This window comes from Haliotis cracherodii, unplaced genomic scaffold (genome assembly GCF_022045235.1).
Source record: "Haliotis cracherodii isolate W230 unplaced genomic scaffold, xgHalCrac1.p SCAF_6, whole genome shotgun sequence".
In the NCBI taxonomy this organism is placed as follows: Eukaryota; Metazoa; Mollusca; class Gastropoda; order Lepetellida; family Haliotidae; genus Haliotis; species Haliotis cracherodii.
The window spans coordinates 20181851-20207366 of record NW_027266319.1 but is presented as its reverse complement, the minus strand read 5'-3'; the positions used below and the strand labels follow the sequence as shown (position 1 = coordinate 20207366).

The window sequence follows — 25516 nt, the reverse complement described above, 5'->3', positions numbered from 1 at the left end:
GTGTCCTTAAGGTAATTCCAAATGTTTTTATGGCCTGTCTGTTAAACAAGTCCACACAGGAATCTGATGCTCTTTAATCCTTCCTCTTCATGACCAGTCTGTAACGACTTCCCGAAACCCTCTGAGAAAGTCAAGTTGTCCACTGTGTCATCGATGTCGGCAGCTGGGAGATTGGTCTGCTCATGACGAGTCCAGCCTTGTACGTGGGCAGAGACCTTCTGACTGGCTCAGCCTTGTGTTGAGAGTAGTATAGGTGCCCTGGCATTAACAGCGCTTTTTGTGAATTACACCTTTGTTCCTATTGGATGAGATAACCCTTAACGCTGAAGGAGATTGACAGCGACCACAGCCCAACACTGCCGATGAAGCCAAATAGTGGGTTCGGAGGCTGCCAAGTGACAAATATTTCTAATTGGACCATTTGTCATAATCTCAAGGGAGGAGTATTTGAGTCTCGACGAACAAGAACAGGGTGGCAAGATGTGAGATTATAAAATTAGATTGTAGCAGGTGTTGTTGGCCGACTAACTAACCTTTATAGGGAGTACCCTTTATTGAGTCTTCCAGAGCACCAATCAGTGCTTGTACTCCAGGCATTAGAAAGCACTGGGCAAACAACAGTTGTGGCAAGAGGGGCCTGGCCTGAGATGCTTCCATTCACTTAATGATAGTTTACACTGCTGATAACTGACAACGATGCGTATGATTACATCGGATAAAGGGACCATCTGGGAAGGCAGGCAGTCGCACAACTTGCTTAGAATTACCACAAATGTGCAGTTTACATTGATTTTCAATCACATGAGGAACTTTTAGAGCAACTGCAAACTTTTTCAAGTGGTCAGCTTTAACAGGAGCGCGTTGTGGATCTTCTTTATGTCCTTCACAACATGAAGCCTAATGTGAGTCCGCTTTGTAAATGATGCTGTCCCCGCTCCTTCCTCACCACTCCATTACCTGTAATTAGAAAATGTATCTAGTTACCTGCACAAACAGAAAACATAGTCAACTGATGGTGGAAAAAGAATATTTACCTGTAATTTGAAAAAAAAGTCACCTGTAGTTAAAAAAATATGTTCTCATGAATTTGAAAAGATAGTCTCCTTAATAATACTGAATTATTAGATACAGTCAACTATGGTTATAAGGAGCTCAAAGGGACCACTAATTTTAGTTCTTTATAAATGTAGTGAGTGTTGTTTGATAGGCATTACATGTACTTAGAAGTTGCCAAGCCTTGCTTGACAACGGTATAAGGATCCATACCGAAATGTCGCCTTCACAGTATATAAAAAAGTTGTTATCCATAAATTGTCTCTACTTTGACTGTAGTTTGTTATAAGCATATATATATATATATATATATATATATATATATATATATATATATATATATATATATATATATATATATATATACAGCATATATACACAAATGACCAAAAAATAAGTTCATTATATCGTTCAGTTTGTATAAGTATGTTTGTTCTAAACACAGTTAACTGTATTTGAAAAATCTTTTGTTGCGCTAACATCAGTCAGTGCATTCATCCCCCACCCACTAAACACATAGCATAGGAATATATCCAAGTACACAAGAATTCCTCTCCCCTCCCCCAAAATGAAAGAGACAAAATAAAAACTCTCACAAGAAGCACAAGAACATTGTGTTTTTTGTATGTTGCAAATTTTGCTTTTCAATAACTGGTGGTGGGGTAGTGATTAAAGCATTCCCGTTTCCTACAATGTTCCTTTTGGGAAGTTAGTTTGTTATCAGTTATTATACACCTGCATTTTATTTACTGGTGAGGTAGGTTAACCATTTTATTTCATTTGCAGTTGTGATTATTTTCATAATATATGATCATTTATAATACTGTATTCGACGTAATAAGCGCCCCGCTCTAATAAGTGTCCATGGCGATATTTGCTAATATATTGGCTAGTGAACAATCCCAATTAGCACCCCTTCCGATTGATCAATGTACACAAGACTTATTTATTTGTGTATAATACGCACTCGTGTGAAATATGCACCCTCAATTATGGGCAATTAAATTCTGGAAAAATATATCTGTCGTATATAAACATTTCAGGCTGTCAGCATAAATCACAAAATTTATCTTTCAACTCTGTTTTTTTGTTTTTTTCACCAAAATAATATTCTAATAAGAGCCCCCTATTTCTGATTTTAAGATCGCCATGGGCACTTATTACGTCGAATATGGTAATGTAATTTTTCCCTAAACCATATTTAAATCACATCTTAGAAGATGGCATGACTGGTTGCCAAATCAATTGGGAACAATATAATGTTCCCTAATACCTTTATCAAACATACTAATTTAAATATTCCTCGTAAAATCCTTGCAGTAATTATATGTAGGTATTTTTCATGAAATAAACAAAATAATTGGTAATTGTCATACTCATTAAACAAATCAGTAGCATTGGTTTCTACCATGAGTAGCCCCATGGGCATTCTGGGCTGGAACCTGTCCACATTTATTTGTCATAAGAGACACGAAGTAGTTTGGGTAGTCCCACTCAGTGACTTGGCTCATTACATGTCTTCATGACCCATGATGGTTCCGGGTACAGAATAGGTCTTCAGTAACCCATGCATGTCCCCCGTGAAGATCCGGGGTAGAATAGGTCTTCAACAACCCATGCTTGTCCCCCATGAAGATCCGGGGTAGGAAAGGTCTTCAACAACCCATGCTTGTCCCCCGTGAAGATCCGGGGTAGAATAGGTCTTCAACAACCCATGCTTGTCCCCCGTGAAGATCCGGGTTAGAATAGGTCTTCAGTAACCACTGCTTGTCCCCTGTGAAGATCCGTGGTAGAATAGGTCTTCAACAACCCATGCTTGTCCCCCGTGAAGATCCGGGGTAGAATAGGTCTTCAGCAACCTACCTTGCCGTAAAAGGTGACTATGCTTGTCGTAAAAGGCGACTAACGGGATCGGGTGGTCAGGCTCGCTGACTTGGTTAATACATGTCATCGATCCCAATTGCGCGGATTGATTCTCATGATATAAATCATTGGATTGTCTGGTCCACGTGCGTGCGTGCGTGCGTGCGTGCGTGCGTGCGTGCGTGCGTGCGTGCGTGCGTGTGTCCGGACTGATGCCAACTGATAGTGGTAGCTCACTGAGCTACCATGCCGCAGTTTAACATGAATACCCCACTCAGACACATTGTACTGACTCCATGTCCGACCAGTCCTTGCTTTAGCCCCTTAACAAGTACCATCTTTTAACATGGACGGGTATCAAACCCCAGACCTTCTGCTCTTCGGGTGGACGCTCTACCACGAGACCACTGAGATGGTCGCTGAGTATACAGCCTTTGCATTGAAACTATTTAACTTCATTGACAAGCAACACATTTTATTGTTGGAATTATAAAACCAATCATTGAGGATGGCAAGCTTTCTGGGAATTTTTGTTGTTGTCATTTGAAAATAGTTGTATCAGTAAATGTAAGTAGCATGTAGGATCCATCTTTAACAGCCCTATCTGTATCCCGCATAGTTCAGAATGTGTAGTTGTGAGAGTTCCAGTGTTACATATATCAGATAAAAAGGTTAAATTCTTTAAAGAATTCTATTGACATTGGGCAAAATGGTGTAGATTCTTATGCCATTAATATGTCCTAGCAACATTTTAGTATGGCATCATCTTGTGCAGTGATATTGATTTTGTGTGTAAGTGTGAAGCAAAAACACACTTGTTCAGACAATGTATATGTTATAAAATTAATGATAAATAATGAACAAATTCTTATATTTATCACAGTTTAATCAGCATCTTGATATATTCATCTCAGTGTGCCAACAAAGAAAACCATTCCCAGTACAAATCACAATAGTTATTCTTCGGAGAGTCATTAGGGAAACACAATATTCCCAATTTCACTTCCACAGGGAGAATTCATGTTTATTTATAAGGATTAAAACTTCAAAATGGATTTAAGTGTTAATTTACAGCAGGTAACAGTAAAGGTCAGCACATTTTAAATTCAGATTGTGCAGTTGTTTAACCTCCAGGTTTGTGCGGCGCCGGGTACATTGCTTCATCCCAACATCGACTACAACAGGAATTTACATGGGCTAAAGCACTTATTTCCCAATCCATCACCAGCCAAGTAATATCAGCTCAGTTACATCCACACAGACTAGGAAATCTTGTCTGAATGGAGAGGAAAATTAATCTTTACAACACCCTTAAAGTTGCTGGAGTGAATAAATGTTTCCGAATCTTTTTATCCAATAAAAATGATTCATTGTGTGCATCAATCTTTATTCAATCATGGGTGAGTTATGCTGATGCGAAGCAGTAGAGTGTGCGTTAGTTTTATAAATTGATCCGGCACATCAGTCAGAATGCTACTTCAAAAGCCGTACAAGAATATATCCATTGACAACTTGATAGAAGAAGAAAGCTGATGATAAATATACTGAGTGTATCAAATAAATAAATAAATAAATAAATAAATAAATAAATAAATAAATAAATAAATAAATAAATAAATAAATAAATAAATAAATAAATAAATAAATAAATAAATAAATAAATAAATAAATAAATAAATAAATAAAATAAAATAAACACAGAATGAAACATGTGCTCTTGAAATTACAAGGTTAGTTAATAATTCTGCATTAAAAGGGGCCACCAAACATCATGCAATCTTTGATAGAGTTGCCGGGGAAACAGTAGCCGTGACTGTCTTGAGTAATTAAGGCCTTTGACAAGTAGCTGAAGTCATGAGTAGCTAGAGTCACAAATAGTTTTCAAAATGATTACCTATGGTCATGTGTAGCTTTTTAATGAGTTGCTGAGGTCATGAGTCAATTTTTAAATGAGAACCTAAGGCCAACAGTATTTTTTAGATGAGTAGCTAGGGCCACAAGAAGTTTTTGAAATAAGTAGCAAGGGCCATAAGTAGTTTCAGAAAGGAATAGCTGAGTTCAAAAGTAGCTTCAAGGTCATGGGTGACGGTGGTAGGTGTAGATCTGACTAAAACCGTTGTTGACTTGTGTTTGGGCAACAGAACTATTGTCATGTCCACTGGCCATCGGACATAGCCAAGTCCCAGAAAACTGTTCAAAAGTTTTATTCCTACAACGACCCTGAGCTATGACCCAGGGTGTAACATGCAAAGCTAACATCGACAGTTTACAAAATGTGTCAAGTGTTATACCCCACTGATAAGGACCCTGCAAGTGAAGTCAAAGAAATATGTTATTCAAGATCAAATCCATAGAAATGGATGTCCACAGCTTTCAAAGATGTCTGTATTGATTATCAAAACGATCAAATTCGTGAAAAAGTTGTATCTTTTGATTGGTTTCTGTGAAAATATGTTGTCTATCTGATCAGTGGTGATGTTGCTGTGGCCAGATCTATATTGCTGCCTGGCTCTGTCAACCTCCCATGGGGCATCCCTGTCACGCACACACCAACAAGGACTCAATATATGTTAGGACCTGATACTGTAATATTCCTTCGTCAATCATTTGTTAACTAGCTGTGGGGGGTCAAGTTACATGGGATTTACATCCCATTTTCCTTTCAAATCTGGTGTACAAGAGCCCACAGGATAGAGCTTCTGTCTGGAGAGTTGAAGGTCGGTGGTTTGATCTCTGGTCCTGTCATGCCCAAAGACATTAAAATATGTACTTGTTGTTACCCTGTCTGGCGCTCGGCATTAAGGGGCTAAAACAAGGACTGATCGGCTCGGGAGTCAGTATGCTGTGTTTGAGTGGCGAACCCATGTTAAACTGCGGCATGGTCCCTCAGCAGGCGAGCACTAAGAAACAGGCCTTAGTCTGAACTAGTACAAGCAGCCACACACAAACACACACACTTACATGAATGATGTGTGGTTGTCTGAAGAGGTGACTAACGGGATGGGGTTGTGAGGTTCGCTGACTTGGTTGATGCATGTCATTGATCCCAGTTGTGTGGATCGATGCTCATGATGTCAATCACTTGATCCCTGGTCCAGACGCGATTATTTACAGACCGCCGTCATATAGCTGGAATATTGCTGAGTGCGGCGTTAAACAACAAACCAAACAAAAACAAAACATGCCAGTTGCTATATAAGTTTTAAATACTTCAACGTGATGTTAAACCCCATTTCACCTCACCTCAGTCATATAACTTTGTCACAATGAAACATCATGATGAAACCTACATTATCATCAACCTTCCTGGGATGCAGGGCTGGTAAGTTAGTGAGTTAGTTTAATTTCAGGAAGAATTTGTAAAAAAACTTACGAAAAAATATACATTCTCTCATTAGCATTCCCTTATTTAAGACCGCCTCGGTGGTCTGGTGGTAGACCATCCGCCCAGGAGCAGAAGGTCCGGAGTCAGTATACTGTATCTGAGTGGGGTATTCATGTTCAACTGCGGCATGGTATCTCACTGAGCTAGCACTGTAAATCGGCATCAGTCCGGACTATTACAAGCAGCCAGCCACACACACACACACACACACACACACACACACACACACACACACACACACACACACACACACACACACACACACACACACACACACACACACACACACACACACACACACACACACACACACACACACACACACACACACACACACACGTCGCTATAAAAGTGCAATAATCTTGGACGCGAGGTTAAACCTCCCCTCAGCCCTTGATTAAAAGTCTTGATCAAGAAATATGGTGTTTTAGTGTTAATAAAGAACCCAGTGAAATGACAGCCCATCCACCCATGTATCTGAATCTGTAGTTTAGAAATACTTGTGTATTCCCTTGTCCAATTGTCATGTATTTGTCCACAGAACCCTTTTACCCTTCACATGTCCTGGCTCTGTCTTGGTTGCCTGTGACGACATAAGGAACTGACTATTGGTATATTTCAGAGTGCAGCTGCCTCCATGGTGACTGCGATGACGGAACTCAGGGAACAGGAACCTGCAGGAGCAACTCCTGTTTTGAGGGGTTTGTGGGGGACAACTGCGACCGCCGCCTAACAAAGTGTGGCCTCTACAACCAGCTGTGTCACGCTTATTCCCAGTGTTTCCAAGAGGGAGAAACCTTCGGGTGAGGAGCTACACTCTTAAATAATTTAATGAACTCCACTTAGGGCGGACAAACTGTTTTCTTACTTTACATTCTGAGCTTGCTCTAACTTAAAAAAAAGTAGAAAATAAGATTAAAGTGTGACTTTTCTTTTACAGGGTGAACCTGTGTATCATTTTGAAAAAGTGAAAAAATAAAAACAGAAATTTGTTGATATTTTTATCAAGTATGCCTTAAGTTTTGCAAAAGTATAAGAATGAAAAATATTTATTATTTGTAGTATTTCATTAATTTTGTTATTCATTATTACTTCCTAATTCACCATTGAATAATTATTATTAGGCTTTTTATTTATGAATTTTTTAAAAATTTAACAGCTGAAATTGACCACTTTACACAGAACACAGATATTTAATGAATGCAGTATTTTTATTTTTTTTATTATATTTAGCCCAAATAAATTTCACAGAAGCAAGATTGTAGAAAGTTGTCTGTATGATTCTTGTGAACATTTTCTCATCGATGTTATTGGTTATACTTTTCTATTTTTTAAAGTTAAATTAAAAAATTAACCTCAAATAAATCCTGACAATATATTTGGAAATGTCAAAACAACTTACCTACAATTCTGACCATGGTTGTGTAACAAAAACAATTCATAAATGACAAACAACTTACCTTCAGAAACTTGACCAGCATTTACAGAGTACTTAGCACCACTGGAGTAGTGAAAATGTATTCTATTTCCAGGTCCTAACCAAATTATTATATTTTCACCTGTTTAAGATCAATTTGCATCAGTTTGCACCTGTCTGTTGGTCACACCATAAACGAGAGTTGTACTTGAAAATAGAGCTACTTTTGATGATACAATAGGGTAGGGTAATACTTAAGGACATAAACAGGATGTAGCTTGGAGGTGTAAACATGTTTACTACAAACCAAAGTAATGGCTCAATAGAGGCTCGGCCTAAGCAATAATCTTCAAGCCATAATAAAGAAATTGATAGGTTTTCATCACTATCAAACACCAGCCCAATAATAGACTGCCACTGTGATCTCGTGGAAGAGCGTCCACCCGGAGATTGGAAGGTCCGGGGTTTGATCCCCGGCAACGCCATACCAAAAGACGTCAAAAGATGGTACTTGTTGTCATCCTGTCTGGCGCTCGGCATTAAGGGGCTAAAACAAGGACTGGTTGGCTCGGAATCAGTATATTGTGTTTGAGTGGCGTATTTGTGTTAAACTGCGGCATGGTATCTCAGTGAGCTAGCACTATAAATCAGCATCAGTCTGGACTAGTTCAAGCAGACCCACAGACCCACAGACCCACAGACCCACACACACACACACACACACACACACACACACACACACACACACACACACACACACACACACACACTCACTCACACACACACACACACACATATGTGTGCACATCACTATATAAGTGCAACAATCTTGGACGTGACGTTAAACCCCACTTCACCTCATCTCACCACCAGCCCAATATCATGACTTTGTAACCAGTTCTGCCAGATAAACAAAATCACCTTGTGTAATCTTTCTTTGCTTGATAGAATGTACCATGTACAGGCACACATACTGGATATATAGTCATACTTCATGTGCATCTCGTACGTCGACAGTAGGAATATGCATAGAAGCCTTGGACAGTTTGTATTAAAAAAAAAAACGTACGAAAATATAATCCCTCCCACAATTTTTTAAAATGAAATTGGCATGGAAATGGAATAACTGATATTTAGGGCGTAGTTTAGTGTACATGGAGGCCTTCATCATGTGATAATTCATGATAATTCATCATTTATGGGACCCGTGAAGATCCAGGGTAGAATAGGTCTTCAGTAACCCATGCTTGCGTAAAAGGCGACTATGCTTGTCGTAAAAGGCGACTATACTTGTCGTAAGAGACGACCCGTTGTCGGGATTGGGTTGTCAGGCTTGCTGACTTGGTTTATGCATGTCATTTTATCCCAATTGTGTGGATGGATGCTCATGACCTCAATCACTGGATTGTCTGGTCTACACTCCATTATTTACAGACTGCCGTCATATAGCTGGAATATTGCTGATAGCGACATTAAACAATAAACCAAACCAATTCATCATTTATGGAAATTTGTTTGATGATAAGATGCAGCTTACATGCTGTTAAAAATTATTGCTGGTTTGTCTTTGAATTCTTAAGCATCTTATATATGGAGAATGGTATTTCCTTTAATACATTAGTCAATCAATTTCAGAAAGATGCCAATGTTTTGTGGAATGCTTGCCTGAATTTTAATCAAACCAGATGAAGACATGGCAGCCCTTAGTTTAGTATAAGTGTGACAGAAATATTCTGTTGTCTTTGGTTTAAAATTGTAAAGGCATTTTTTAATATTTTCTTGTTTATACTTTTGGTTATGACTTATATTTTGGAACTTAGACATTGACCTCAAATGAACCCTGAGAACAATTTTATTCTTTTTTTGTTTTTTTTTGTTCTGTCTTATATCTTAGCATATTGATAAAAGTATGAAATAGAAGCAGCAAAGAATATTTCCAAAATCAAAAATATAATCCAAGATTATTGCACTTATATCTGCCACAAATACATGCAAAGGCAAGGCAAGAGCCTACCTGAATAAACATGGGAACATATGGTACAAGTCAAAAAAGGGAATTGCATTGGACATCATTTTTGTCACTGATCACTGCATCAAATTTGGAAATTTTCTCCACATGTCTACTTTTTGAAGGCTTTACTAAGGCCTTGAATGAATGGAAAATGAAAGAAAATTTGTCAGTCCTCTTGAGATATGTGTTTGTGTAGAAATTTGATCTACCAACTGTTGTTCACTGGTATAGCTGCTTTTCCAGACCTCTGTACACTCTATGAACTTCATGTAAAGTTTCCTGAAGTGGCATTAAGAAGTTGAAGCATCAGTGATGCTTAAAGGCACTGGATAATGGCATTAGCACCTGAACCGAAATGTTGCGCTGAAATCTACATGTCTCCATGTAAAGTTGGTGCACATTCCTGACACCTATGGATTGAGCTCATTGTCATTCAGTCAGGTTGATACATAATGACTGTTTGTGAGAGAATGTAAGGGATCAATGGAGAGTATCAGTACACAGCCATGCGTTAGCAGGAACACCTGAGTCCTGGGATGAATGTACTGTAAGCCATGCTGCTGGGCACTAGCATCAGGAGAATATAACACAGGTGGCCCAGTGGTCTAAGCCAGTGCTATGTATTGCACAGAGTTGTGTCCCTTAGGTATGCCAGGAACCAATGATCATGGGTTTGAATCTCAGATATACCCTGATTGTCATCACCTGCAACACTATGAGCCTTCCTGACATACGTGCTGTGTTATAACATTAATACTGTTCAAGGAGGCATTAATCTCACCACAGTTCTTCAAAGTAGACACAGGGCGGTCGGGTAGCCTAGTGGTTATAGTGTTCGCTCGTCACGCCATAGACCCGGGTTCGAATCCCGACATGGGTACAATGTGTGAAGCCCATTTCACTCACTATCTCACTCAAAGTAGACACAATTTAGGGATAACAACTTCTTTATTTTACTGTAATGGCAACGTTTTGGTATATGCCCTTATACCAATATCCATCCTTAAAATGAATAAGTTTATTAAATAATCAAAGACTGTTTCAGCATTACTAAATTTTACCATATGGTATGTATATAAGAAATGCTCCATATTTGAGAGACTCTTCAAGTCCAGTTGTTTCTTTAACTATGGAGATGAAAGGCAAGAATTACTAGTATCACTTCACTTGACCCCCACCATGTAGACATGGGCTCCCCAAACCCGATCTTCTACATGCACCACAAACATGGTGGAAACTGAAGAAATGTGTGTGTCAGTCACTGAAGATGCACTTGTGTAATGATATGATCCCTGCCTATACACTAAACCAACTTTGTTCCAGGATCAAGTCACTGTTGTAATGTGGCCTCTTTGTTCCATGGTTAAGGCACTATTCAAGTGTGGCACTTTGTTCAAGGATTAAGGCATTATTCAAGTATGGCCTCTTTGTTCAAGGATTAAGGCACTATTCAGATGAGACCTCTTTGTACAAGGATTATTACACTATTCAAGTGTGGCCCCTTCTTTGTTCAAGGATTAAGGCACTATTCAAGTGTGGCACTTTGTTCAAGGATTAAGGCACTATTCAGATGAGACCTCTTTGTACAAGGAGTATTGCACTATTCAAGTGTGGCCTCTTTGTTCAAGGATTAAGGCACTATTGAAGTGTCACCTCTTTTTTCAAGGATTAAGGCACTTTTCAAGTGTTGCCACTTTGCTTCTGACATCAATCACTACATTTTATTAGCCTCTTGTTTTTACTAAAGAGCGGCCTTTATGTTTTAGACTAATAGTACTACTTAAGGATGGCTGTGTTCGTTTAGGCACTATACACAACTTTTAAGGGTCTTTCTTAGTTCAGGGTATTGATAATAAACATGGCGTTTTCATGGGTAGTTTCTGCTGGCTAAGCTGTAAATAAGTTCAGGGAAGAGATTCAAGATAGCTTGTCCTTTACCAATGAATCATCCAGGATTAAGGTAGCATTTTCACTGTAATAAGCGTTGTGGGTACTTAAATCTACAAAAGGTGAGCGCTTATTAAAACTATCCACAACGATTTCAGAGAAATCGAGTGGGAGAGAACACAATTAGTTCAAACATCAATGAAACTAAAACTTCTCAATAATAGGGGGCAGTCGGGTAGCCTAGTGGTTAAAGCGTTCGCTCGTCATGCCGAAGACCAAGGTTCAGTTCCCGACATGGGTACAATGTGTTAAGCCCATTTCTGGTGTCCCCCACCGTCATATTGTTTGAATATTGCTAAAAGCGCGGCATAAAACCAAACTCACTCACCAGTGCCATAGCCAGCCGGGGGGGCCAGGGGGCGGTTGCCTCCCTGGATTTTTTATAGAAAACATTTTTCCTTGTGAAAGTTAACTTGAATAGGAAATGAATAATCTTATTTGCCACCCGCCCTGTCAGAAAAGTTAACTACGGCCTAGCTCACTCACTCACTAAATAATAGATTATATTAGACAAGGTGACTGACACTCTTGATGGTATTTCCTGTTACATGTAGCGGTTGCTTTAATGCTGTAAGGAAGTTGTCGTGTGGGTTATGCACTCACATTAAGATATATGTTATGGTTAACCGCTGGTCCCATGCACTTCCGGTGATTCAGTAAGCAATACCCTACACCATCACCATGATTGTTCAGTGCAAAGATCGAAGGAAATTAATCGGCAACCATTATTGACCCAGGAATAAAATGGATTTGTTATTATTGTTGCTTTTGGGGATATGTATCCAAAGCAAAAATACATCCTGCCTTTTGCATTTGGCATCACAGGGTGTTTTTTTTAGGTTTGGAACAGATTGCCAGGTCAAATTTGGATATCGACCAATGGGTGATCATGTGAAGGAAACTACCCCAAAGCAATTGACTGACGATTTTCAAATGACCACAACCATGACTCCCTGATGTTTAGCGTCTAAAAATATATAATTTTAACAGAACTACAATTATTTAAAACAAAATTTTTATTTCAATTTTATTTAAATGTTCAGGAGCTCAATTATTTTTTCCAAAAATGAATAAATAACATAATTAACTAACTACAGTAAACTATGTTTGTAACGAACACACTTAAAATGGACTGGCGGATATTACAAACTGTTTTGTTTGGCCCCAGGCATTTGCTCTATGTACGCTGTATATATACTTATCACAAACTACGGTTATAAGGAACTAAAATTAGTGGTCCATTTGAGTTCGTTATAACCATAGTTTTACTGTATATTCTTTGAACAATAGTATGCGTTTTTTCCTACCATGTGAGGCGTGTGTAAATAGTTTTCAGTAAACCAATCCCAAACCACCCCTTTCAAAATGAAATGGTTGCTTCCTTATTGAAGCAGGGCGCTCAATACAGCAAATATTGTTTATTGTCATGGTGGTTTTGGAAAAGAAGTAAAAATATTAAAGTGTCTTTATTGTTAAAGCTATGTTAAGTCTTTATTGGGCTATTGGGATTTTGTTTAAAGCCAAAAGATTTACCTCTTAAGACCTTTTTTCTGTGTTGATATCCCTATTCTCCTTATCAGAAACACCAAACATGCATGACATTAACCACTAACAAAACACTTACAGGAAATAATCTCTTCTTCACCAAGAAAACATTTACAACTGAAAACACAGACGTTATATCAAGAATGGATTGACGCAAGCCGTTTCCTTCAAGAGCTAAAACAATCCGATGTGAAATGGTCAGCTGATAGCCTAAACAAACAGAAGTCTTACGCGTTTCCCGACTAGTTCTGGCTGTCTCAGGATGCACACGGAGTTGTGATTATGAGGATGTGATGGAGATCACACAAAATACCCCCGTAACTGAATATCTCCATATATATGTCTTAATCTGTGCTAATTTCTTCAAGTCAGGCAGCTTTGACGCATTGCCACACTCCGCCTCGCGATACTGTCCGCCAGTTTGGAGGAGCAGGATAGCTGTGTCGATGGGCATAAGATATGAGGATTATGAACCTCCAGAGCTGTGTTGCTGTCAGTGCAAACGCGAGGGTTTCTTTGGAATGAAACCTTTTCTCTTTGTTATTCCACCATAAAATCTAATGAAGCGTTTGATGTAACAGAACTTTGAGAAGAAGTTGTAAGTGCTTATTTTCATGCCATTTCAGGTGGGGATAAAAAATAGATTCATTTGTTTTCAATTGTGTTATCAGGTTAAATAGGTATTTGAAATGGTTCTTATTTTTTTTATAATGTAGTAATTAGATTTTATTGTGGTATTAGAGAAAACAGATTAATCTTGTATGTCCCCTCTGTTCATTCAAAATGTTTTTCATGTCAACTTGAAGCAAAAGCTGAGATGAGCAATAACTTTATGGTCGCTGTGCATAGCTGCAGTATTAATCAATACTCACTTATTTTTACGTTACCTTAATCAATGAATTTGCCACCAAAGCAATTGCATGAAAAAGTGCTTTTGTATCCTTTGCATGTAGACAATAAGAGTAATTGTGTAGAGCACAGTACCCGCATATGTAGTATTATATCTCGCTCGCTTGCTCACAAAGAACAAATGAAGAATGAAGAACGAACAAACAAACGGATGGATGGACGGACTGACAAAACTGATGTGTTTCCTGATTTCACCCAATTCAATGTACACAAAAGTAAACAGTTAAAAGATAAAACTGAAATATAAGATGCAAAGCCCTTTCCAAAATTCTAAGAAATCCTTGCTGAAGGAAGAGTCTACTGGTCGATTCCGACTATAGCATGAACAGGTGGTTGTTTATGTAAAACAGAAATAAAGTATTTATTTTGGCATTATGGGGGCTTCTTCAGATATAAACTAATATCGAAAGGTAGAAAAAAATATAACATGTTATAGCTACACCAATGGCCAAGCATCTTCTCGAGGCAAGGGTGTTAACTGACTTTAAAAGTCCAGTTTCCACCCTTGCCGAACAAGGCTGGAGTTCCTGGGCTCGATTACAAACCGGATTTCGATTTCGGTGCGCGATTTTGATCGGACTATGCATAGACTCGTTAGTCCAGCCAAAATCTAACTCCATAATACCAGCCTAGTTCGGCAAGGATGGAAACTGGACTTTTATAGTCAGTTAACTCTCTTGCCTCGGGAAGATGATGGCCAAGGGGATGTAGCGGGGGCTACATGATAGAGATATTTTGCAGGAGATGCTACTACAGTGTTCATTAGAAATTTTGAAGGACAGAGGGAGCTGTTTGTCCATGATGACTTACTCTAAATTACACCGGGAGCTGACTAATACAACACTGTAGCAGTAATGTTGGGAAAACTTAAGCCAGAAGAACTGTATGGCCAATGTTTAACAAATATCAGTGGGAGCAGCTATCTCAGTGCCTTTATAGGGTTTGTGGAAGACAAGCGAAAGCTGTTTGTCCATAGAGGACGTATTCTAAATTACAGCGGGAGCTGTGCCTATAACGACACTGTAGCAACCATTTGGAAAAAGGCTTATTGGCGACAGAAGCTGCCGAGTGTAGCTGAAAAGAGAAGGCTATAAGCTAGGTTAAAACTGCATCATAGTTACAACAGGAAGGCTGCTAAACTAAGGAAATGTATATACGTATAAATAAGAAAATATGGTATAAGGCAGAGACTCATAAGCCTCAGATGAAAATAAGTATGACATATAAAATAAAATGAGGTAAGGCATAATACTTAATTGGTGGATGGCGGATTGTAAATACAAAAAAAACACATAATGTATGTATATCTAGCAAAATAATGTATGTAAATCATTGAGCAAATTATTTGGGACAAGAGTACAGAGGCATTATACTTAAATGGTGGTAAATATCAAAAACATAATGTGTGTAAGTCCTTGGTACGAATATAAAGGATAGTGTCTCTTGGCACATGGTTAATACTTGCAACTGTGGACGGACACATATACACCTTAAGGGATGCAAATTATTAGGGACTAGAGTCTCTAGGCAGTTTGCAACTATCTAGAAAATAATTAATGTAATCATTGATCAAGTTATGAAATACTAGAACACAAGTAAAAGCATGCTAGGTCAGAGAGCATGGTAACGTAATGTTAGTGCTGTTGGCACATGTCACTCTGGGCGTCTCTGATTGAGGTCTAGCAGTCCTGATATATCAGGTGTAGGCTTGAGACGACCATCTGCCCATGGCACTCTGGGCGTCTCTGATTGAGGTCTAGCAGTCCTGATATATCAGGTGTAGGCTTGAGAAGACCATCTGCCCATGGCACTCTGGGCGTCTCTGATTGAGGTCGAGCGGTCCTGATATATCAGGTGTAGGCTTGAGACGACCATCTGCCCATGGCACTCTGGGCGTCTCTGATTGAGGTCAAGCAGTCCTGATATATCAGGTGTAGGCTTGAGAAGACCATGTGCCCATGGCACTCAGGGCGTCTCTGATTGAGGTCTAGCAGTCCTGATATATCAGGTGTAGGCTTGAGACGACCTTCTGCCCATGGCACTCTGGGCGTCTCTGATTGAGGTCTAGCAGTCCTGATATATCAGGTGTAGGCTTGAGACGACCATCTGCCCAAGGTTTGTATCAAGTGATCTGCTACACCTGATTTAGGTGCAGTGGTAGCAGCTCCTATTCTGAAATAATACCAATTAATTACTATAGTGATGATACCATGTGTCCTGGAAAAGATTATCAAATCCTGCCCCACTGGTGTCACCTGTCACAAACACATGCAAAGGCAAGCCTCATAACAATTGTTGACTGTTGATTAGCTGGTCAGCATGTTGGATATTTCTAAAAAAGCTTGTGTGATCTCATTTAGTCATAATACATATGACAACTATTGATAGACTATAATAATGGACGCATCTACATTTTCTTATGAAAAAGTCTGAATTTAAATGTTCAAATATTGGCAGTTTTATTTTTGTGGGGGTTTACACATATTTTTGGAAAAAATCCTGGTCAGTATGGGGGAAAAAAAATTAAAAATTACAGTTTATTGAAAATATTTCTATGTTGTGACAATTATTAGTGTAGTTTATCCATTTGGTCTTTCAATTGAACTTTAAGTTTGTAAATTAATTTTGTTTGCAGAAAACATGAAAAATAGTGCTTTTCAGATTGCTTTTTCTGTTTTGTTTTTTTAGTGTCAGAATCTGTGAACCAGTTAACAAAATGTGTTTGCCTGTGGTTATGTGGATAGCCTTAATAATGTGAAAATGCAGTAATGATTGCAACCATAGGTTTTGTGATTTTGTTTACGAGGCCTCCACATCAAATCATCAGCCAACATATGACTTATCTTTCCATTCTGTGCAAATTGTTCGGAGAAATATTTTAAAAAATGTTTAATACATGAAAATAATTGGCGCCCTTTGCAGATTTCTTTTGCTCTTTTAGATACATTATTCATTTCTTATTTCTCCAAAGAAGTTAATATCCAAGATAGACCTCATTTCATTGTTGTAAGTATTCTCATTTTTTGCATCATGACTGTGTGTCTCTAGTCGGTCTCTCAGACCCTAGTGATTAAATTAAAAAATGAATCCAACTCCAGTCTAGAATCATTTGAAATTGGGCTCCATTTGGATTATAGTTTGTATTTTGTAGACATATATCTATTTCTTGTTTTTGTTTATTGTTTAATGCTGCAATCAGCAATATTCAAGCCACATGATGGCAGTCTATACATTGCGCCTGGACCAGATAATCCAGTGACTGAAACCATGAGCATCAATCTAAGCAATTGGGATATGATGACACTTATCAACCAAGTCAGGGGCCAGGGGTGGCCCAGTCATCTAAGGCGCCGCAATTCTCTGTGCAGAGTTGCGTCCCTTGGGCACACCAGAAACCTATGATCGTGGGTTCGAATCCTGGTTCGCCCTGATTATGTTTCTAGGTTTGTCAGCACCATACCCGTGCTCGTGGGTTTCACCAAAGTGGTAAACGTCTAAGACCTGCATCACTTCGGGCTTTCCTCCCACATTAAGCTGACACGCTGTGATATGACTGGAATACTGGAATAAAAGCGGCGTTAAACACAACTCACTCACTCAACCCCATGAGTCCCTCTTTTGACAAGCATGGGTTGCTGAAGACCCATTCTAAACAGGATCCAGGGTCCTCATAAAGAGGTTATAACATGATGCACAGTGAAGGGTGGTGAGGCCAGGCCTTCATACTCCATCATGGCCAATCGGCTCGGAAGGGAACAAAACCATTTACGCTCAAACTCTACCAAACAAAATGTCACTATACTGCAAGAAAACCTCAATGCAAACCATCAACAGGGCACCAAAATCAATTTTGTCAATCAACGACATCTATTCCAATATTTGATAAAAAAACACGAGCAAAAAACTGTTGCAATCAAGTGCAGCCAGATGCTGTGTTTGAGACGCCGAAATTGATCTCATTTAGTGTCACATCACAATGCAAGCCAGGTAACTGTGTGGAAATCCACGTGAAGAGCGCTTTTTTCTTAAATGTTATTATGTTAGAATTTGAATTTCATTGAATAACTTTATTTTTTTTCATTGGAGGTCATCCTTCGATTCAGGCAATTCTTTATGGTGATATTTCATGCTCATTAATACATAACATCTTTATATTTAAAAGTGTGCCAAAATATTATGTCAACAAAAAGATTTCATTTGCTACCATTTATTCTCACAGACTCTTAACTTTTGCCCAATCTATTTGACCTTTTAATGTCAATAAAATATGTTTTAAAACAAAAACAAACAAAACAGACATTAGGTAATGTGTGTTATTCTTGGGTTCTGCCACATACACAGATATTAGATCCTATAGTACAGACGTCACCCTCACAGTATTGTATCGAATATGAACACTGTAATTCAAAGTGTCCTAAGAAAAACACTTATATAAATACAATTTATTTTTTTTACGATTCCATGTATTCTTGTATACAGCAAATTTCACAATAAACCAAAAGATTAAAATATATTAATGAGTAACTTGGGAATGCATGTATTTCAAATTCACTTACCCATAAACCCTCATGGATTTTTCACAAACAAATTACACATAGAGCAATTAGGATGATACCTTCAAGATTATTTTGCTGTCTTGACATGTTATCCTCATCACCTGTGTTAGTGGACATGATGGCTGGCGTATGATGAGGGACGAAATCCCCAGGTTCCCACATGACCCTCATCTTCCCGAGGCAAGGTAGTTAACTGACTCTTAAAGTCCAGTTTCCACCCTTGCCAATCTGGGCTTGATTGTAGCGCCACCAGTGGCTATTACGAGTTATCCCCCTTCTATGCCCCTCCTATTGACCAATCAGATTCCACCTCTCATGTCACTTACAATTGCTTCAAACAAAATGGCAGCGCCCAGTCAATACGATCTGATCGATGATCAATATCTATATTGAATTAAAATGGGCCTTAACTCGCAAAGTGCATCAAATCACTAGAGCACCTTGATTAAAAACATTGCAATATCTGATTCCACCTCTCATATCACTTGCATTTGCTTCAAACAAAATAGTGGTGCCCTGGGTGCGGTACCTTACGACTTACGACAATCATAGCGCTAAGGTTGCTTTGTACAACGGCACCCAGGTAAGACGTTCTGATTGATGATCAAGATATATATTGTAATAAATTACCCTGCGAAGTGCATCAAATCACGTGAGCACCGTCATTAAAAACATGAAGATTTGGAAAACATTTGTCGATGCCCAATTCACGGTACACATCTTTTGCAAATCCTGCAGTTGACTGAAATCTGCACATTGAAGTCCATGTTGTTTTGACCGGATGACGATTTCATTCTGTGATTTTGATTGGACGATGCATAGACTTAGTCCAGCCAAAATATAACTCCATAATTGCAGCCAAGTTCGGCAAGGGTGGAAAAAAGCGATTTTACAGTCAGTTAACTCCCTTGCCTCGGGAAGATGCAGGACCCTGAGCATAGATTCCATGTGTGAATGGCCTGAGGGAGAAAGGCTGGTGGTTCGAACCCCGGCCGTGTCACGCATGTAGGACCCAGAGCATAGATTCCATGTGTGAATGGCCTAAGGGAGGAAGGCTGGTGGTTCGAACCCCGGCCGTGTCACGCATACAGGACCCTGAGCATAGATTCCATGTGTGAATGGCCTGGGGGAGGAAGGCTGGTGTTTCCAACCCTGGCCGTGTCACGCCTGTGGGACCCTGAACATAGATTCCATGTGTGAATGGCCTGAGGAAAGAAGGCTGGTGGTTCGAACCCCGGCCATGTCAAGCATGCAGGACCCAGAGCATAGATTCCATGTGTGAATGGCCTGGGGGAGGAAGGCTGGTGGTTCGAACCCTGGCCGTGTCACGCATGCAGGACCCTGAGCATAGATTCCATGTGTGAATGGCCTGAGGGAGGAAGGCTGGTGGTTCGAACCCTGGCCGTGTCAAGCATGTAGGACCCAGAGCATAGATTCCATGTGTGAATGGCCTGAGGGAGGAAGGCTGGTGGTTCGAACCCCGGCCGTGTCACGCATACAGGACCCTGAGCATAGATTCCATGTGTGAATGGCCTGAGGGAAGAAGGCTGATGGTTCGAACCCCGGCCATGTCAAGCATGCAGGACCCTGAGCATAGATTCCATGTGTGAATGGCCTGGGGGAGGAAGGCTGGTGGTTCGAACCCTGGCCGTGTCACGCATGTAGGACCCTGAGCATAGATTCCATGTGTGAATGGCCTGGGGGAGGAAGGCTGGTGGTTCGAACCCTGGCCGTGTCACGCATGTGGGACCCTGAGCATAGATTCCATGTGTGAATGGCCTGAGGGAGGAAGGCTGGTGGTTCGAACCCTGGCCGTGTCAAGCATGTAGGACCCAGAGCATAGATTCCATGTGTGAATGGCCTGAGGGAGGAAGGCTGGTGGTTCGAACCCCGGCCGTGTCACGCATACAGGACCCTGAGCATAGATTCCATGTGTGAATGGCCTGAGGGAAGAAGGCTGATGGTTCGAACCCCGGCCATGTCAAGCATGCAGGACCCTGAGCATAGATTCCATGTGTGAATGGCCTGGGGGAGGAAGGCTGGTGGTTCGAACCCTGGCCGTGTCACGCATGTAGGACCCTGAGCATAGATTCCATGTGTGAATGGCCTGAGAGAGGAAGGCTGGTGGTTCGAACCCCGGCCGTGTCACGCATACAGGACCCTGAGCATAGATTCCATGTGTGAATGCCCTGAGGGAAGAAGGCTGGTGGTTCGAACCCCGGCCATGTCACGCATGTAGGACCCTGAGCATAGATTCCATGTGTGAATGGCCTGGGGGAGGAAGGCTGGTGGTTCGAACCCTGGCCGTGTCACGTATGCAGGACCCAGAGCATAGATTCCATGTGTGAATGGTCTGAGGGAGGAAGGCTGGTGGTTCGAACCCCGGCCGTGTCACGCATGTAGGACCCAGAGCATAGATTCCATGTGTGAATGGCCTGAGGGAGGAAGGCTGGTGGTTCGAACCCCGGCCGTGTCAAGCATGTAGGACCCTGAGCATAGATTCCATGTGTGAATGGCCTGAGGGAGGAAGGCTGATGGTTCGAACCCCGGTCGTGTCACACATGTAGGACCCTGAGCATAGATTCCATGTGTGAGTGGCCTGAGGGAGGAAGGCTGGTGGTTCGAACCCCGGTCGTGTCACACATGTAGGACCCTGAGCATAGATTCCATGTGTGAGTGGCCTGAGGGAGGAAGGCTGGTGGTTCAAACCCTGGCCGTGTCACGCATGTAGGACCCTGAGCATAGATTCCATGTGTGAATGCCCTGAGGGAGGAAGGCTGGTGGTTCGAACCCTGGCCGTGTTGCGCATGCGTGGCATATCTGACATTACTACTGATACACACAACTATTGCCGGCAATGCAAACTGATGGAATTTTGTCTTCGGGTGAATTAGCTAGTAGCAGAGACCATGAAATATAATTTTAAGATAGTGTGTAATGCCCTTGTATAGCGTGTTATTCCCCTGTATAGTGTGTAATGCCCCTGTAAAGCGTGTTATTCCCCTGTATAGTGTGTAATGCCCCTGTATAGCGTGTTATTCCCCTGTATAGTGTGTAATGCCCCTGTAAAGCGTGTTATTCCCCTGTATAGTGTGTAATGCCCCTGTATAGTGTGAAATGCCCTTGTATAATGTGTAATGCCCCTGTATAGCGTGTTATTCCCCTGTATAGTGTGTAATTCCCCTGTATTGTGTGTAATGTGTGAAATGCTGCTGTATAGTGTGTAATGACCCTGTATAGTGTGTAATGCTTCTTTATAGTGTGTAATGCCCCTGTATAGTGTGAAATGCCCCTGTATGGTGTGTTATGTTTCTTGTATAGTGTGTAATGCCCCGGTATTGTGTGTAACGTTCTTCATAGTGTGTAATGTCCGAGTATAGTGTGTAATGCCCCTGTATTGTGTGTAATGTTCATTACAGTGTGTAATGTCCCAGTATAGTGTGTAATGTCCCAGTATAGTGTGTAATGTCCCAGTATAGTGTGTAATGTCCCAGTATAGTGTGTAATGCCCCTGTTTTGAGTGTAACGTTCTTCATAGTGTGTAATGTCCGAGTATAGTGTGTAATTCCCCTGTATTGTGTGTAATGTGTGAAATGCTGCTGTATAGTGTGTAATGACCCTGTATTGTGTGTAATGTTCATTATAGTGTGTAATGTCCCAGTATAGTGTGTAATGTCCCAGTATAGTGTGTAATGCCCCTGTATTGAGTGTAACGTTCTTCATAGTGTGTAATGTCCGAGTATAGTGTGTAATTCCCCTGTATTGTGTGTAATGTGTGAAATGCTGCTGTATAGTGTGTAATGACCCTGTATAGTGTGTAATGCTTCTTTATAGTGTGTAATGCCCCTGTATAGTGTGAAATGCCCCTGTATGGTGTGTTATGTTTCTTGTATAGTGTGTAATGCCCCGGTATTGTGTGTAACGTTCTTCATAGTGTGTAATGTCCGAGTATAGTGTGTAATGCCCCTGTATTGTGTGTAATGTTCATTACAGTGTGTAATGTCCCAGTATAGTGTGTAATGTCCCAGTATAGTGTGTAATGTCCCAGTATAGTGTGTAATGTCCCAGTATAGTGTGTAATGCCCCTGTATTGAGTGTAATGTTCTTCATAGTGTGTAATGTCCGAGTATAGTGTGTAATTCCCCTGTATTGTGTGTAATGTGTGAAATGCTGCTGTATAGTGTGTAATGACCCTGTATAGTGTGTAATGCTTCTTTATAGTGTGTAATGCCCCTGTATAGTGTGAAATGCCCCTGTATGGTGTGTTATGTTTCTTGTATAGTGTGTAATGCCCCGGTATTGTGTGTAACGTTCTTCATAGTGTGTAATGTCCGAGTATAGTGTGTAATGCCCCTGTATTGAGTGTAATGTTCTTCATAGTGTGTAATGTCCGAGTATAGTGTGTAATTCCCCTGTATTGTGTGTAATGTGTGAAATGCTGCTGTATAGTGTGTAATGACCCTGTATAGTGTGTAATGCTTCTTTATAGTGTGTAATGCCCCTGTATAGTGTGAAATGCCCCTGTATGGTGTGTTATGTTTCTTGTATAGTGTGTAATGCCCCTGTATTGAGTGTAACGTTCTTCATAGTGTGTAATGTCCGAGTATAGTGTGTAATCAATCCCCCTGTATTGTGTTTTCAGGTGTCTGTGCAAGCCAGGGTACGAAGGAGATGGATTGAATTGCCATGAGATAGATCCTTGCGCCAAGGCAGATCGAGGAGGGTGCCACTTGCAGGTGAGACTTGTATACTAGACTTTAAACCAAAACAAAATACTTGTGTCCATTGAAACCATTCTTAGACCCCTTTTTATCCCCCCGACATATAATGATGGGAGGATATAGCCATCAGTATGTCCGTCTGTCCGTCGGCCCGTCCGTCCGTCCGTCCGTCCGTCTGTAATCATTGTTTGTCCAGAGCATATTTCCTAAACCGTACAACCTAGCTTCCCAAAACTTGGTACACTTAACAATCAGGCTCAGTAGAAGTGCATTTTGCTATTTAGAGATTTTTAGAATTTTATATTTTTGTCGTTTCCATGGAAATATGATGAACTTAGTAAATTTGAGGGTAGTGCTCTTGTCCGGACTATATCTCCCGAACCATACAACTTAGCTTCTCTAAAGTTTTTACACCTATCAAGCAGGTTATGTAGTGGTGCCTTTGCTATTAACAGATTTTTTCTTTTTTCTTTCTTTTTTTCTATTTAAATTGAAAATTGATGAACTTAGGGTAATGTCCTCGTCTGGAGCATATGCGAATCTGTGAAGTTATTGTTATTACAATTTCCTGAGATCATCAGAAAGTGAGCTACATGAACCAATATTTAATAACCTTCATTATATTTCTGATTTGGGCATCAAGGAAAAAAATTTCCTTCCCAATCTAAATACATTTGAAGGTACACACAGTTTACCGACATGCCACGTCGGGGGGATATGTCATCTTCGGATGACTCTTGTTTAACTTTGTTTAGATTATAATATCTTAAAAACAATTGGTACAACATATATTTTACAGGAGTAATTTTTAGCTCACCTCGGCCCTGTTCCACAAAGCAATCGTAGCACAAGGACAAACATAACTCCCTCACTTTAACACTGTCTCTGTTGAGAGAAATTAACTCCCATATTTTAACACTGTCTTATGACAGCTGAAGTGTTCAGACAAACGTAAATATGTATGAACAGTTAGCTTGTCTCTAGACAACGGTATAAGGATCTATACCGAAACGTCGCCTTTTTACAGTATTAAAGAAGTTGGTATCCATAAAAATTGTGTCTATCTTGTCATCCGTCAACTTCTAAGTAATGCCTATCAAACAAATTTGTCTCTAGAAGTTTCACTGTTTAGTGGGATCTGTCAAAATCGGCCTGTGACTAAACCAGATCTGTCAATAACCGGATCAAGCTTAAGATCTTCAATTTACTATATTAATTTATCATGAATTAAAATCTTCCTAATCTAGGCTTCTTTCCCTCCAGATTCTCCACTGTGATTGTTGCACAATAAAGGCACCAGTTAATCATGTAATTGACACTCATTAGTCCAGACTTTTCAAACATCTCATTTACACATTCAGTAAACTGCCATATATTATTGTGTATTGCTGAAATAGCATTGTCGTAACGTATGTAACAATATTTGGAACCTTTGCAATCTTCCCTGCATAACATATACAGCTGTGCTATACCTACCATAAAAACAGAGCAGTGATATAACTGTTAAATAATATGAACAGCTGTTCTATAACTGCCTTGATATGTAAACAGCTTTGAATAATGATATACACAGCTGTGAATTATTGCCTTGATAACATACACAGCTGTACTATAACTGCCTTGATAACAGCAATGCTATGACTGTCCTGACAACAGCAATGTTATAACTTCCATAATAGCAATTCTATAACTTCCATGACAACACCAATGCTATAACTTACATAACAGCAATGCTATGACTGTCCTGATAACAGCAATGCTATAACTTCCATGACAACAGCAGTGCTATATCTTCCATAACAGCAATGCTTTAACTTCCATAACAGCTATGCTATAACTGCCTTGACAACAGCAATGCAGAACTTCCATAATAGCAATGCTATAACTTCCATGATAACAGCTATGCTATAACTTCCATGACAACAGCTATGCTATAACTATATGTTTAAAGAAGAATATTGCAACAATAACGTATATGTTATCATCGTCCCCATTTTGATTTATGCAACCTGTCTCATAACTGTATCCTTTTATTTCCAAGCAGTCATCAGTATAGCCTGCATTAATCTTCCTTAAGGGATTTAGTTCTCTGTTCAATCTATACAGCTA

At 40.0% G+C, this 25516-nt stretch overlaps 1 protein-coding gene across 2 annotated transcripts in view; it reads left to right on the top strand.

Moving 5' to 3' along the window:
* Positions 1–25516, top strand: part of LOC139444995 (stabilin-2-like) — a 207475-nt gene that overhangs the window by 84736 nt on the left and 97223 nt on the right. For both annotated transcript variants that reach the window (XM_071226035.1, XM_071226034.1), the window contains exons 20-21: positions 6924–7104; positions 23329–23422. In XM_071226035.1, the coding sequence (XP_071082136.1) occupies positions 6924–7104; positions 23329–23422 (275 nt within the window). The remainder of the gene's footprint in view (positions 1–6923; positions 7105–23328; positions 23423–25516) is intronic.